Source organism: Macrobrachium rosenbergii, chromosome 50 (assembly GCF_040412425.1).
Source record: "Macrobrachium rosenbergii isolate ZJJX-2024 chromosome 50, ASM4041242v1, whole genome shotgun sequence".
Lineage (NCBI taxonomy): Eukaryota > Metazoa > Arthropoda > Malacostraca > Decapoda > Palaemonidae > Macrobrachium > Macrobrachium rosenbergii.
In genome coordinates this window covers 29,447,150-29,462,968 of record NC_089790.1, presented here as the reverse complement: position 1 = coordinate 29,462,968, position 15,819 = coordinate 29,447,150, and the positions used below count along the sequence as shown (strand labels likewise).

Genomic DNA, 15,819 nt, shown 5'->3' with positions numbered 1-15,819 from the left:
TGCCTTGGGTTCTTTAGTATGAAATGTTTTCCCTTCCTTGCACTTCCAGTGCTATCTTATACCCTACATTTGTATTAATTTTTTTCACCTCGAGAATTGCAGAACTGTCGTTCAAAGAAGCATTTTTACATCTCTGTCGTAGATGCACCTGAGAAATAAGATGTTTCTGCATATCGCAAATTCAGTTGTATTCAAGCGCTGAAACATTCTTCTTGTAAATAACTTCCATCCGTTGGCTAGAATTTTTCATATCCTACCTCTATAAGAAAGAGCTAAACATTTTCTAGACATGCTCATTCATCCTTCACTATGAATGTGCATTGTCCTGCGATGTGCTATGATGCCTCTGTAATTTATTACCGAGAAGAAATTGTAAGAATCACTTTATCAGCCGGGTCAATAGCCTTCTCGTGGTGATCTTAACATGCAGTTTCTTTTCATTTCTAAACTACGAATGTTTTTCTTTATGTCAGATTGTGAAAAATCTCTATTCCAGACTGTGAATTAAGATTTTTCAAATGTGCAATGTCCTACATTCAGTTATGTTTGCCTTCTTTGGAAAGATGTTCACTACGAAGTACCAAGCCATGCTTGGTTTCCTAGTCCCTGAAAAAGTATCCCCTTGTATGCTTTTATTCCCCTGTTACTCACACATTCTCTATCTGGTTCCATGCTCCTTGATTTCTGCAGCCTTTCTCCTCCCACTTAATGCTGATCTGTCGCTTCCTTTAGAGTAAGGCCCCGTTTTGTTCCCTCTTACAACGGCTTTAGGCTGCTTGTTACTTCGGCCTTTGCAACCAGAAAGTCACTGATCTGTTTTGCAGTTTTATGTCGCCCTGATCAGGACTCGATCACATGAAATTCAAGATTGAATTCCTTGGAGCAGTTTTCCTCACGAAGGTCTCATCTTTAATTGTTCATTATATATACACTGAGGCCATTGCTCAGAAGGGCAAACTGCAATCGTGAAAGCATATTTGACTCACTACTCTTCAGGAAAGTTACCCATTACACTTGGGCCAGATTTGTCAGTTTACGTTTTAAAAATATTTTTTTATGCCAGCGAGAGCAAAGTTTTTATCACATTTACTTCTTTTATTGCCTTTATTTAGCGGGGTTGGTATAGGGCTAACGCCAAAATAATTATTCGACCCCTGGAAGCAGGGTAAAAGGATGAGAACCTTGTATGCTTCCCCATCTGAATTATGTTTTAAACCTCCTTAACCTTTGGTATTGACGAGGTGAATGCCTAGTTAAGATGATAAGATCCAGTGACTCCTTAAGTCCATTGATGTCGTATATTTGTATAACTGCACGGTCGTCTGGCAGAAGACAAACATTCCTCTGGGCCGCGTGTCCAGCCACGTGTAATTCGGAAATCGTCTGTTAGTTCTCGGACGAACGTAACATACCAGTGTACTTTTTTTTGGCTTTTATTTTTATTAAAGCACGGCCAAAGTAATGTACAGTATGTTTGTATTTTTGTATGTAAGCGTTACCAGTTATGATTTCCCCTATCAGTTACCATCTCTGTGCAAAAAGATATGTATTTTATATAATTTGTATTGGCTCACCTTTGAAAATATGAAGGACATTTCTTTACGCAATCCTTGCCAGTTTTACAAAACTTTTTTCTTTTATTATAGAATCGCCCTTTTGAAACCTCCCTGTGAAAAAAAAACTCCCCTGAAAGATTTTTAATGCAGATTTTTTTGTTTTAAAGAATAGATGTAAACAGTGCCTCATTATTTTAACCTAATGTACCTTTTTATTGGAAATCCAGCATTTTTTAATCCTTAGACATTTTGTTCAACAGGTTGACCAAAATAATATACTGTGAATTTTTCCATTTTTTACGTTTTGAACGCAGTTCGTGTGTTGGCATTTGGAGCGACATTTTGGCTTTTGGCTCTGCATAATTTTGTGCCACCATTTGGATCAACAGGTAAAAATAACACAACCAATACGTACTCCTTCCCCTCTCCCCAATCTCCCCCCTTCGTCCTGGTCTCTCCTTCCTTCCCTCTTCGTTAATTGGTAAACAAGAAATTCCTCTCTTCGTTTTTACCAGATGCTTTTTGAAGTAGCATGTTCACTTGATGCTTATATATACCTTCTAATTCTGTTTTTTTTTCTTTTGTACTTGAATTGTCTTGAGTTCTACACTTTTGTGTTATTTGTGAAATGCAGTAAAAATTATTGTAGCGTTGATTGTTATGTTAAGTGTTTATTTTTCATATTTTCCAGCTGACGTATTATCTCCTGAAAGTCATTTTACAATCTTCTGTGTCTCTGAGAAAAGTCGAAGCTTAAACCGGAAACTACTCCCTTCCTTGCCTTTCTCATCTCTCTTCGCCAAGGGTCTTGGTCAGTCACTGAGTCGTTTTCGTAATAGAACGTTCATTTAGAACTAAAGCGTCTGGCTTTTTTTCAGCATCTTCAAGTCATTTGCGTGAAACATAGTAAAAATACTTTATTTACGTGAAATATAATAAAAATACTTTCAGAAAAGTAATAGTTATTTACCGCAAATATTTAAAATATTCCCACTCCCTCTCCCACTCCCTCTCTCATAATTTTTAGACCCTTTTACACGGTAAATGAATGAGCATTATTCTGCCCTTGTTTCATTGTAGGTTTTATGCTCAGTTTACCTGGAGCGTAGATCAGATAGTCCAAACTATGGATGAGTTAGTGAGGAAAAGTAAGAATTAAAAAATTCATGAATTACTAGGAAATTTTCCCAACGAAATGTAAGTTTGGACAAGAAGTTCATCGCAGGCCGATGTGTAAAGTGATGTAAATCTGAGACTATCCAGAGAGCATGCGCAGCGCTAGGACAAGCTGTATATGTACATTGGAAGTAGAGTATCTTGGTGTTAAGTCACTTGATTATCTCTATCTGGAACACTTTTTAAACTCTTTTTAGTGTAAATATGTTACAATTTTTACCAGCCGAGAAAACGAAATGCTTTTCGTTATTAAAGTTATATATTGAAAGAAAAATAATAAATGAAGCATTTGCAACGTTCAGTAAAAAAAAAAAAAAAAGCATTTCGAGTTCAGGCCCTACTTCTGAAAGCCTTTATTTTGAAGGTCTTCTTTTCTGAAGAAGGAAGATGGCCTTCTTTTAAAAAACTACTTTTTTGGGAGAAGTCTTTGAGTGACTTTTGAAAAAGGCCTCTTTTCGAAGAAGGGTTGTTTTGGAAGAAGACCCGCATGAAAAGTGCTCCTTTAAAAGGAGGCCTCATTTGAAATAAAGTATCTTATGAAAGAGGATTCCCTTCGAAAGAGTGTTGTTTAAAAGAAGTCTTTCTTTTTTAGGAGAAGGATCTCTCTTTGAAGGAACTCCTTGTTTGGAAAGCAAGAGAGTCTCTTCGAATCGAAGTCTCTTCTAGAAGGCGACTGATTTCGGACAGAGAGAGAGAATGTAATTATGGAGGATGGCAATGGCTTCTGTTAATTAGTATGCTGCTGATTTAACTTTAGTGTATGGATGTTAGTGATGATGGTCATATTACACATGGTCATTAATTTTGCATCTACGGGATATCGTTAACTAAATGATTTTGAAGAACAATTATCTCGTACTTTGTATTAGTGCGATTAAATTCATTATAATGTAATTAAATCTCTTGGCGTCCAAGGGCAATTAAATTCATTATTATGTCATTATGTCGTCTGGCTTCCTTGAAACCTCCATAATTTCATTGGCTCTTCTTTTTCTTTTATTTGTACTCTTCTTTCTGCTGTAATCGGAAGCTTCACTTATGTTGTAGGTTGGAAAGAAGGGCTGCAAAGTCCCTTTCTTAGGAAATGTTGAAATAATTGTAAAATGTATAGAATATGAATCCTGCACTAATCTTCAAATCTGGCTTCACATTAATATCTTTCCCTAATTACACATCATTAGAATCTTATGCAACTCACTATCCTTGTAAATTGTACTAATAATCAGTAGTAGATATGTAACTAGCTTTGTTGTCAGTGGTAAAATCTATCTTTTTTCTGGGAATTATATATGCCTTTCTCCCCCCGCCACTCACTCTCTCTCTCTCTCTCTCTCTCTCTCTCTCTCTCTCTCTCTCTCTCTCTCTCTCTCTCTCTCTCTCGTTCTTTGTCTGATCCTGTGCCCTTGCCGCATCCTCTTCCTCCCCGTGTCCATGCATGCATGAAAGGCATCCATTGATCTCTCTCTCTCTCTCTCTCTCTCTCTCTCTCTCTCTCTCTCTTTTCCTTTTCCTAGTGGTATGGGATATGATCTCTTGACTCTTGTTGTCTCTTGCAGAATAGAGTGGAGCCAAAGATTCTCACTTTCCACCGTGCACAACCTTTGGACCTTCTGTCGATCCGCATTTCTTGTGAGTTGTCTCGGCCTAGTAGATTTCGTCCTGTGTTTGCTCAAGAAAAATTACTTTTATTTTTATTTTCCTTTTACTTCTTCCCACAACTGCCAGACCCTTCCCCCTTTTTTCATGATTGTCTTTCAATTGTCTCTTTTTGACTGTTCTTCTTGTGCACAGACTTTTATATTCCCTTCACCTCCTTATTCATGATTGTCTTCTGATTGTTTGTTTTGAGTGTTGCCCATGTGCGCAGACTGATAAAACCCACCTTTTTGTCTGTTGTCTTTCAATTGCCTCTTAACTGTTCGCCGCCACATGTGAAAACTTTTAAATATACTGTGTATCTTGTGTAGATTTCCATTTTCTTCCATTCGAGTGCATTCAGTGTGCAGTGCTAATTTTCTTGAATTCGGTTTAATTTCGCGCTTCAGTATGCCTATTTTTCCTTCAGTTCCTTTTTTGTTGCTTGATGTCTGCTGTATGTGGAAGCTGTTCTTGCTTGGCTTCATCGTCATGCTTCTTTTACCCTTTGCTTTGTTTCCTACTCTGTGTAATCCAGTGCCACCGTGTAAACCATTAACCACCCCCTTCCCTATGTTTTCTATTTTGTCTTTACAAGTATATACTGGTGAGCAACTTCACAGACCCTTTTCCAACTCCCTTATCTTATTACACCCCTCCTATCTTCTCTTGAGCCTGTTTTTTCATTATAAGTATTCCTTGAAGGGCTTCCTTACCATCGCAGATTTTTTCAGTGTATATAATATTTTGTATAGTTATTTTTCCAGACTAGATATGCCTTCTCAGAAACGTTTTGCAGATGAAAGGTTTTTATAATTGTTTTCTTTTTGCAGCGACTGTTTTTATAAAAGTTCAGTATGTTTTTAGATATTATACTGGATCAGTGTCCAGCCTTTGTCAGAATGGAAGATGGCAGGAAAAAATGTTTAATAGTAATTGGATGCAAAGGATATCATACGACAGTATCGTCAATCTATCTTTTTGTTACCTTGAAGTTAACGTGAAATATTTTTCATGTGGATGGCATTTTTTCCTGTAACATAATCCTAAGTTGTTGTATAATATAGTAGCATTTAGAATTGAAACCACCGAGATGTTTAAGAATTGCACCAAGTTGTAGTTAATCTGAATAGAATTTCCTTCAGTTTCCTAAAAGAAGAAGCTGCGTAACCGAGGCAGCCAAACAAGAAGGTGCACTCTTAAAAGTCTGGGAGGTCGCCCTTGAAGAAGCACTTTCTCAGGTAAGGTGCATTTCACCTAGATCCTATTTTTTGAGGTTCTTATTCAGGTCATTTATCACAGGTGCTAACTTGATGAGGAACTCAGGTCTTATTTTATTCAGAGATCTGCCTTTAGCTTATATTCACATATTTATCATTTTATTTTACCGTAAAGTAGTAGCGTATTGACAGAAGAATCATAGTCTCTGGGAAATTCAACAAAATCAGTTCCTTCCAGTGAACAGCTTATGAATGTGTGTTTTCGAGTAAAATTCTATGCTAATCTGTGAGTAATCTGTATTTACGAATGTAAGTTTGAATTTTTAATAAGTTTAATGTTTTAAATGATATATGTTAATTAAGGAACAGAGATAGAAACCTGTTTGGGCGCACGAGTAAGTTGCTGCTCAGCTTCAGTGCTAATTAAAGTAGAAAGTGCATAATGTATGCCGCAGATTATATATCAGTGTCATATATTATGTATTCTGGATCAGTACGGTATACTTAAAGCAATGTTTTTGACAGTATATAATATTTGAATGATGTGTGCTTTGAAAGTTGATTCATAACTTATGAAATTTTGCGTTGATGCTTTATTCAGTTTGACTGTGTTAAAATTGTTTCCGTTTCCGGATTATAGATATGAAATTAAAAATATATAAACATTTTGTAGAGCTAGAAACTGTAAATATTCTTATAACATGGTATTTTGTATTAACTGGAAATCATTGTAGGAATGCATTATAATCTCTTATGTAATTATTCTTTGTTGTTTCAAAAAACGTCTACCTTGTGAGATCTTAGAAGTACTTAAAATAGTTTTCAAGGCAAGAAGCTTTCATCTTGTATTTTAGAAGAATTGAAATATATTTTGCGTGAAATTTGTTGATTTTAAGTTTTTTTAAATAATTACAAAGGTTTTTGGTGTTTATTGTGTTAGATGGAAATATTTTTTTTATTATATATTTTTCCCGGGGCAAAGCAGGGTTCCATATTAAATTTGTAATGTACAAAAAGACCATGAATTTCATTTTTAAAGCATATCATGTTTGATCTCATAATTTTAGAATATCAAAATATTGCATTTTCTTTCTTTCATCATGCCTTTGTAAAACCTTTTACCTTTCAGTATTTTCATGTTCAATTTGAGAACGATACGTCTAGCGATAAAATTGAATAAACGTGTACTTTCCTTATAGAAAGAACACTGTATGATAACAAAAAGCTCATAATCAGCACTTTCCAACTGGAAGGTCACAAATCTCTGACAGTGAAAACACAAATGTAGACTCTCCAGTAATCACGACTCTCGCCTGCACTGTATAAGTGGCGCACTGCAATTACGGTGAAGTTTCAGAGCAAATCGGCCTTTTCACAGGAACTAATATCAATGTGTCAACATGGGTTGGAAACAGGTCACAAAAGTAAAAGAGGGATCTTTGGGATTAAGTAGACACTGTGCTAAAAAAGACTAGTTAGAGTATCGTAATTTCTGTCTAATTCAAGTGAAAGACGGATTGAATTGCGACCTGCCTATGAAGGTGTTGCTTCACTGATTCAGAGAAAATGCAAAAGACCTCCGTACGTTTGTTCTTGTTAATTTTAATTAATTTAATTTTTTTAAATATATTGTATATAGATCACTTATATTTAAGTAAAATTTTCAGTGCCTTGTACATTGATATATTGATATATATATATATATATATATATATATATATATATATATATATATATATATATATATATATATATATATATATATATATGAGTAAGATATTGGCATTTCTTTTTTAGATTACATTTCAGAAAACAAATGTCTTGTGTGAGTCTTTTTTCTCTAAAGCTCCAGTGTAAATAAATAACATTTTCTTTTTTGGATTTTATTTTTCTTGAACCTTAAGGTCCCAGTGCCTGGGCTATGTCCCTAAATTCCATATAGCGATCCATCTGTCCTTGAAACTCCTACCTGTCATTAATTTAGCCAAGCCAAATTGAATTAACTTTTTATATATACTCAGAAAAGAATATACAAAAAATCTTGTCTTGCCGAACAGCTGATAATGTTGATTTTGCAAACGACTGAGTCCTTGCTAATAAACATTATAAAGCTGTTTAATTTGACTCCTGCCTAAAGGGTTTGTTTTTCAGTAAAGGGCCAAAACTGAATCAGAAAAGTTAAAGAGGATGAGCAAGCCAAGTAGGAAGAGAGAAAATGAATGGATAAAAGATAGTAGACAGAGACCACTACAGCTCTGGCAGCTCAGACCGCATCTTTCTAACGGGTAGGATTTTTCTGAATAATTGATTGTGGTATTTTTAGAAGCGCTTGATATTGTATTGAAAAACATCGCAATGACTTGGAAAGTATTCTTTCGCCATTTCATTTTTGGCGTTGTGCGACCGAGCATTTCATTTTAGCGTTAAAATGCCGTCTTTTTTATAGACAGTTTAAATTAAGTTTAGAAGTGTTTCAGTGGTTGTAATTTTACAAAGGATGTTTTGTTTACTGGAAGACATTTCAGACGTAATCAACCTTTATGGTACATAAATTTTACCATGGTTGTGAGATTTTATTATGTTAATTGCTTATTCATTATCCAGGATGTTTATATATTCTTGTATAGGTAGGTCTGATTTTGTGAAGCAGTGATTTACTTTTTTGAAGGTTTTTGCTTGTTTTAGATCCATTTCAGTTCTCATGTATATTCAATCCCAAAAAATAAAAAGTTTATTTTCACCTGTCTGTGATTTATTCCTTGACTTGGTTTCATTATTTTCTCGGTACCAGTGAAGACTGTGTACTCCTTCTACGCACAGTGTCAAGTAATGAATGTACTACTTAATATGCTTGTTTTTACAATGGGTGCATATGCACACAGAAACACACAGATGCATTCACACACTCAAATGTGTGTGTGCGTATATATATATATGTATGTACATACACACACACACATATATATATATATATATATATATATATATATATATATATATATATATATATATATATTATATATATATATATATATATATTGGACATCAACATTTTTTAAGTACAGTACCTCAGTCGTGAACTATGCATTTAATATAATACAGTAAGTTACAATATAAATAATATAATCATGAAGTAGACCTTTTCTGATGAATAAATCTGTATGATACTACAATAACTGTATCATATTGAAAAATAATCCTCTAGAAAAAGTATATGTTTATATATGTATATATGTATATGTGTGTATACATATATATATACATATATATATATATATATATATATATATATATATATATATATATATATATATATATATATATATATATATATATAATAAAAAGGTTGCCCTTAAAAACACGGAAGAGGTTAGATTTTCCAGCGTTATATTTTGCAATCTACTGTTTCCCTCAACAGTAGCTATTCCCCAAAGACACGGGTATGCAAAATCCCTTGCCTCGGCTGTGGCAAGTCCTATATCGAATTTCTTGTAGATCACTCTCACAAAGATTAATACATCAAAAACGATCGGGAAGACATGGTCAACAGAGCTCAGCTGTTTTCAACCACGTAAATAATCAGATTCTTCGAATAAATTGGAATCTGTGACATAATTTATAGCAGCATTTGTCGGGCCAAATGCCAGATGGTAAAATCAGCACTGATCAAGCAAAGAAATACAATGAACCTCTCAAAAGGAGCCTGGGCTTCAGGTCCAGTGGATAAAATTTTCCTCCAGCCAGCGGGTAAAAGGATTATGAAGACGCATTCAACAGGAGTAACAGCGGCCGACTTCTGGGGCATTCCTGCAGCGGTATAAACACTACCTACCAGTGCCTCTTAATACATTACATGTCTTTTGAGGGAAACAGCAGTTTCCGAAATATAACGCAAGAAAATCTATCCTCTTTCATTTTTTTATGGGCAACCTTTATTAGATGGAATTCTGTTATAAGAGCAAATTCTGTTATACGAGCGAATATTTTTTAGTTATACATACACACAGTACACATGTGTATTATATCATACGTACTTATATATATACGCTCTAATTTTTTCCTTATATTTATTTAAAGGGATAAGAATGCTAGTCCCACGCCCTTTTTCTTGACCACAGCAGATTCTGTTGCCATTCACGGCTGTAATTTTCTTGTTTTCATTTTCTTGTTTTATTTTTCTCCGCACATCGTTCTGTTGCTTTATTAAGTGGCACTTTCCTTCTGTTGCCTTTGTCATACCTCTACCTCTTTTAGTTCTTCGTTGGGAAAGTCGGTAGAGTTGTCGGCTAGCACTCGCTAGGCCCAAGTTCGAGTCTCCGGCCGGCTAATGAAGAATTAGAGGAATATTTCTGGTGATAGAAATACATTTCTCGCTATAATGTGGTTCGGATTCCACAATAAGCTGTAGGTCCCGTTGCTAGGTAACCAATTGGTTCTTAGCCACGTAAAATAAGTCTAATCATTCGGGCCAGCCCTAGGAGACCTGTTAATCAGCTCAGTGGTCTGGTAAAACTAAGATATGCTTACTTCTACCTCTTTCGCTTCTGCTGTATTTGCTCTGTCCATTATATTTTCTCCCACTTTCGAAATGAGCACTTTATTTCCTGAGTGTCTCTTCAGCATATCTTCAGGGTCTTCCTTAAGGAAAAGAATCTAAAACGATTCAGTTCTCTTTATTGCATTTTCCCTTTGTGCTGTGTTCATAGTGGAAGTTAGTGTAGCATTTTTATGGTTATGAAGAAGTGTTTTCGGTGATGCACTTTTTTCTCATGGATAACTGAATTACTTAGATGTGACATTTTCCTTTTAACTTTTGTGTGAGAAAACATCAGTTCCTTGTGCGAACTGTGCAGTTTTTTCTGTATTTTTTTTTTTCTAATAAGATAGCATGTTGTTGCCCTTTGAGTACTTTTGTGCGAGGACAACGTATCCTTAAGATGTTTCTTAGGAATATCCATGAATGGAATGGAAATTTTTTTAACAGTATTCCACATAAAGATTGGTTAAGCCTTTCTAAAATGATGTTTTAAAAGATAATTCTCTCTCTCTCTCTCTCTCTCTCTCTCTCTCTCTCTCTCTCTCTCTCTCTCTCTCTCTCTCTCTCTCTCTCTCTCTATCTCGATTATAGCCTTATTAGAAATACCGTATGTTTGGTACTTTGTTTAGATATATTTGCTAATCAAAATTTTCAACATTTTATAAGTTGCATTTTATTAAATACTCTTTTATAATGAAATATTTTAACAATGGTAATCACATAAATATATAAATTTAGGAGAGGAATTTTAAAGTGCAGCAGGTAATCCTTCCTTGTTTTCAGGAGGTCCAGTAATACTTGCGCGGTAAATATGTGATGTAGGCCCCGTGTTTACTCTGCGAAAATTAGCAGTATCCGATTGATTGGTCCTGTTTAATGGCTTTTCCATCCACTGTCCGTCAGGAGTTCTTCATTCTGTGTCCATTGATTCCTATAGCCTCTTCGCTTTCAAAAGGTGATTATCGAATCTTTTGTGGTAGGGACTGTTCTGTTCCTATTTTCTTTTAATTGTTGGTTCTTTTAGGTCCAGGTTGTATGTCCCATTTGCCGAAGTCATTTCATCATGTTTTTATACCTGGCATCTTTTGCCTTTTCTCGTAAATGTTTACTTTCGGTTCCTGCACAGAAACGTAAAATACAGTACATTAACGGTGTCCACTAAAACCTTCGTTTTACGGAACAGACTCAAGTTACAGTGTCCAGTAGCTCTTCCTGTTTAATTTTAACCTCATGGACTGAAATATTAGTTATCAATTGTAATTTTTTTCAGTTACATTTAATCCACATAAACTTCATGTGAATGCAGCAGTTTCTTTGTGAAGGACGAAAAATACCAGATCTTGGCGAAGGTACCGAGAATCGAAAGGTCTAGACTGTTTTTTCGTGTTTCGCTTTTTTCAGTTTGCTCTTTGAGGTTTATTTTGACCCATTGCCGATTGTAAGAGACCACGTGGTTTTGTTACATGTTTCTTAGACACTCTTATGCTGAATGGGGACGATAGGGTTACATAAATTATTTTGAGGTTTATTAGTGTTCTGATATTATCTGAGGATGTTGTAGATATAATTTTATTTTACTTTTACTATACTAGTATGAAAACGTTGAATGTAAGGGTAAAGTCAACCAATGAAATTATATATATATATATATATATATATATATATATATATATATATATATATATATATATATATATATATATATATATATATAGAGAGAGAGAGAGAGAGAGAGAGAGAGAGAGAGAGAGAGAGAGAGAGAGAGAGAGAGAGAGATTGATTGTTGTCCATCGCTTGTGTGCCAAAACGATGCCATGGTTATTATATAATATATATATATATATATATATATATATATATATATATATATATATATATATATATATATATATATGAAACAATGTCCTTTTCTCAACATTAATCACAAAATAGTGAGATGTATGTTAATGTGATTAATACTGATTCGTGTTTTATGTATGTATATATATATATATATATATATATATATATATATATATATATATATATATATATATATATATATATATATATATATATATATATATATATATATATATATATAGAATTTAGTTTTCCGTTACATGCGCTCTGAAACTTAGAAACTATGATTGATATAATGCATACGGCTGCCTGTAAATAAACCATTGCTTGACGTAAAAGTTTTTCCAAAACTAATGTATGCTGGAAAGAGAGCAATGCTGTTAATATATCAACTTCAATCGGTCCTTTCCAACAAGCATTTGTGTTCCATTCAATGGCTTTCATTTGAAGAAAGCTCCGGAAGCTTGAAGTTGTTTTGGTAAGGCCATATTTTTCTTTTATTGTTTTTTTTTATTCTTATTTCTTTTATTCCCTTCACTTTAGTCGTGCATGGGGCGTACCATCGACCTGGTCATATAAATAATAACCAATATTCAACGTCTACTTATATTTTTAGGGTTGGCTGTAAGATGACGTCAGAGATGACGCCAAAGAACATGCCAGGGTCTCTTTTCTACATGTTCACTTTAGCAGTTGCTCTTTGCTCTTTCCTTTTAGTTTCCTTTAAAAGAAAACTTATTGGGATGGCTGTTTGTTTGTCCGTCCGCACTTTTTCTGTCCGCCCTCAGATCTTAGAAACTACTAATGCTAGAGGGCTGCAAATTGATATGTTGATCATCCACCCTCCAATCATCAAACGTACCAAATTTCAGCTCTCTAACCTCAGTAGTTTTTGTTTTATTTAAGATTAAATTTCACCATGATCGTGCATCTGGCAACGCTTTAGGACAGGCCACCACCGGGCTGTGGCTGAAAGTTTCATGGGCCGCGGCTCATACAGCATTATACCGAAACCCCCGAAAGATAGATCTATTTTCGGTGGCCTTGATTATACGCTGTACAGAAAGTCGATTGCTCCGAAGAAACTTTGGCGTATTTTTTTTTTTTTTTTTTTTTTTAATCTATAGTATAGTATCCCAAAATTAAAACCATTTTTTTCGGCCTGTAAAACGCGTTACCTAATTTGCCCGTCCCATTTCTCTACTTGGCTGGAGAACACGTCTTTCATAATTGTGTTCACATAATTCTAAGATGTGAATAAATATAAATTAATATTATATTGCAATTTTGGAGAAAAAAATGAAGAATTTGCTTTTGGCAGCTTGGCCATTTTTTTCTTTATTTGTATGAGGAAGAATCTTGAGAAGGCGATGGCCGTATTTATATTTGTTGCTCAAATACAGTTTTCGTATTTCCTGTTTAAAATCCATATCTCAGAGTAAGTCTATCAAATTTTTTTTTATAGTTTTTTACATATACAAATAATCAAGCTTGAATAATTTGAGCGATTAATTTTTTTTTTATTGTGTTCATGTTAGGTCAAATTCTAAAATGAAAATATTCTGGTAGACACAAGTCGATTTAAATTGTTTCAGAACCAAAAGTAGAAATCCTTAAATATTCCTTTTTGTGAAGACACTGATACCTTAATTGGAATAACTGAAGGGCTGATCTTTGAGGATCCCTCTCCCAAGAATCAATTATTCCGACGATTTTAACCCATTTTCCCTTCGTAGATGGAGTCTACATGTTCTCATTTGAATATAAAAAACGGGCCCGCAGTTTTTGCCTCTTTTTATAGAGAAAAATAAAAGAAAAGTTTTTAGTGCATTTCTAATATAAAAGCGCAATATGGGCATTTTTCCTGTTTCTCTAGCGTCTGACATATTTCTTGTTTCTGTGGCGTCTGACATTTTTCCTGTTTCTGTGGCGTCTGACATTTTTCCTGTTTCTGTGGCGTCTGACATTTTTCCTGTTTCTGTGGCGTCTGACATTTTTCCTGTTTTTTATGGCGTCTGACATTTTTCCTGTTTCTGTGGCGTCTGACATTTTTCCTGTTTCTGTGGCGTCTGACATTTTTCCTGTTTTTTATGGCGTCTGACATTTTTCCTGTTTCTGTGGCGTCTGACATTTTTCCTGTTTCTGTGGCGTCTGACATTTTTCCTGTTTCTGTGGCGTCTGACATTTTTCCTGTTTCTGTGGCGTCTGACATTTTTCCTGTTTCTGTGGCGTCTGACATTTTTCCTGTTTCTGTGGCGTCTGACATTTTTCCTGTCTCTGTGGCGTCTGACATTTTTAGTGTTTCTGTGACGTCTGACATTTTTCCTGTTTCTGTGGCGTCTGACAGTTTTCCTGTTTCTGTGGCGTCTGAATTTTTCCTGTTTCTGTGGCGTATGACATTTTTCCTGTTTCTGTGGCGTCTGACATTTTTCCTGTTTCTGTGGCGTCTGACAGTTTTCCTGTTTCTGTGGCGTCTGATAGTTTTCCTGTTTCTGTGGCGTCTGAATTTTTCCTGACATTTTTCCTGTTTCTGTAGCGTCTGACATTTTTCCTGTTTCTGTGGCGTCTGACATTTTTCCTGTTTCTGTGGCGTCTGACAGTTTTCCTGTTTCTGTGGCGTCTGAATTTTTCCTGTTTCTGTGGCGTATTTTTTCCTGTTTCTGTGGCGTCTGACATTTTTCCTTTTCGTCTGACATTTTTCTGTTTCTGTGCGTCTGACATTTTTCCTGTTTCTGTCTGACATTTTTCCTGTTTCTGTGGCGTCTGACATTTTTCCTGTTTCTGTGGCGTCTGACATTTTTCCTGTTTCTGTGGCGTCTGACATTTTTCCTGTTTCTGTGGCGTCTGACATTTTTCCTGTTTCTGTAGCGTCTGACATATTTCTTGTTTCTGTGGCGTCTGACATTTTTCCTGTTTCTGTGGCGTCTGACATTTTTCCTGTTTCTGTGGCGTCTGACATTTTTCCTGTTTCTGTAGCGTCTGACATATTTCTTGTTTCTGTGGCGTCTGACATTTTTCCTGTTTCTGTGGCGTATGACATTTTTCCTGTTTCTGTGGCGTCTGACATTTTTCCTGTTTCTGTGGCGTCTGACATTTTTCCTGTTTCTGTGGCGTCTGACATTTTTCCTGTTTCTGTGGCGTCTGACATTTTTCCTGTTTCTGTGGCGTCTGACATTTTTCCTGTTTCTGTAGCGCGTATTTCTTGTTTCTGTATGTCTGACATTTTTCCTGTTTCTGTGGCGTATGACATTTTCCCTGTTTCTGCGTCTGACATTTTTCCTGTTTCTGTGGCGTCTGACATTTTTCCTGTTTCTGTGGCGTCTGACATTTTTCCTGTCTCTGTGGCGTCTGACATTTTTCCTGTTTCTGTGGCGTCTGACATTTTTCCTGTTTCTGTGGCGTCTGACAGTTTTCCTGTTTCTGTGGCGTCTGACGTTTTTCCTGTTTCTGTGGCGTCTGAAGGCTACTTTCGGTGTCTGCTGAAGAGCATTTCCTGTGCTGTCGTCCATTTTGTGGAATAAGCAGTGAAATTGTTCAGATCCTGCCAGAGGATATATTCCGTGGCTAATTCGGGCTAATTTCAATTCCGGAGGCCATTTTCGACACCTGATTTATGCTAATTCCTGTTCCTGGGGAACTTTCCTAATCAGCGTAAATTCATTTTTATAACAATGGGAAGATATTCCGTAATATGGGTGTTGTAGCTACAGTGTATAGAATTAATTCAGTCATTCATATAATTAATTTTGTGGTGGGAGATGAAGTGTAATTTGAATAAAGGCAAGATTCCTCTTTAATAATAAAAATGCTTTGATAACTGCACAAAACTGTGTTCAATACCGCTGACTACCAG

At 35.3% G+C, this 15,819-nt stretch overlaps 1 protein-coding gene across 1 annotated transcript; it reads right to left on the bottom strand.

Moving 5' to 3' along the window:
• Nucleotides 1-6,841: 6,841 nt before the first annotated feature.
• Nucleotides 6,842-15,033, bottom strand: LOC136832930 (small ribosomal subunit protein bS6-like). The gene is made up of 3 exons (XM_067094590.1): nt 14,762-15,033; nt 14,150-14,350; nt 6,842-6,905 (listed from the first exon to the last, which is right to left on the bottom strand). The coding sequence occupies exons 1-3, from the start codon at nt 15,031-15,033 to the stop codon at nt 6,842-6,844; spliced, it is 537 nt and encodes a 178-aa protein (XP_066950691.1).
• Nucleotides 15,034-15,819: the final 786 nt, after the last annotated feature.

Bases quoted from the DNA above. Each gene is read 5' to 3' on its own strand.
- LOC136832930 (XM_067094590.1), bottom strand. From the start codon at position 15,033: ATGTCAGACGCCACAGAAACAGGAAAAATGTCATACGCCACAGAAACA. The intron at 14,351-14,761 runs GTCAGACGCCAC...CATACGCCACAG, and splicing joins GCCACAGAAACAGGAAAAAT to AAACAGGAAAAATTCAGACG. The intron at 6,906-14,149 runs GTCAGACGCCAC...CCACTTATACAG, and splicing joins GCCACAGAAACAGGAAAAAT to TGCAGGCGAGAGTCGTGATT.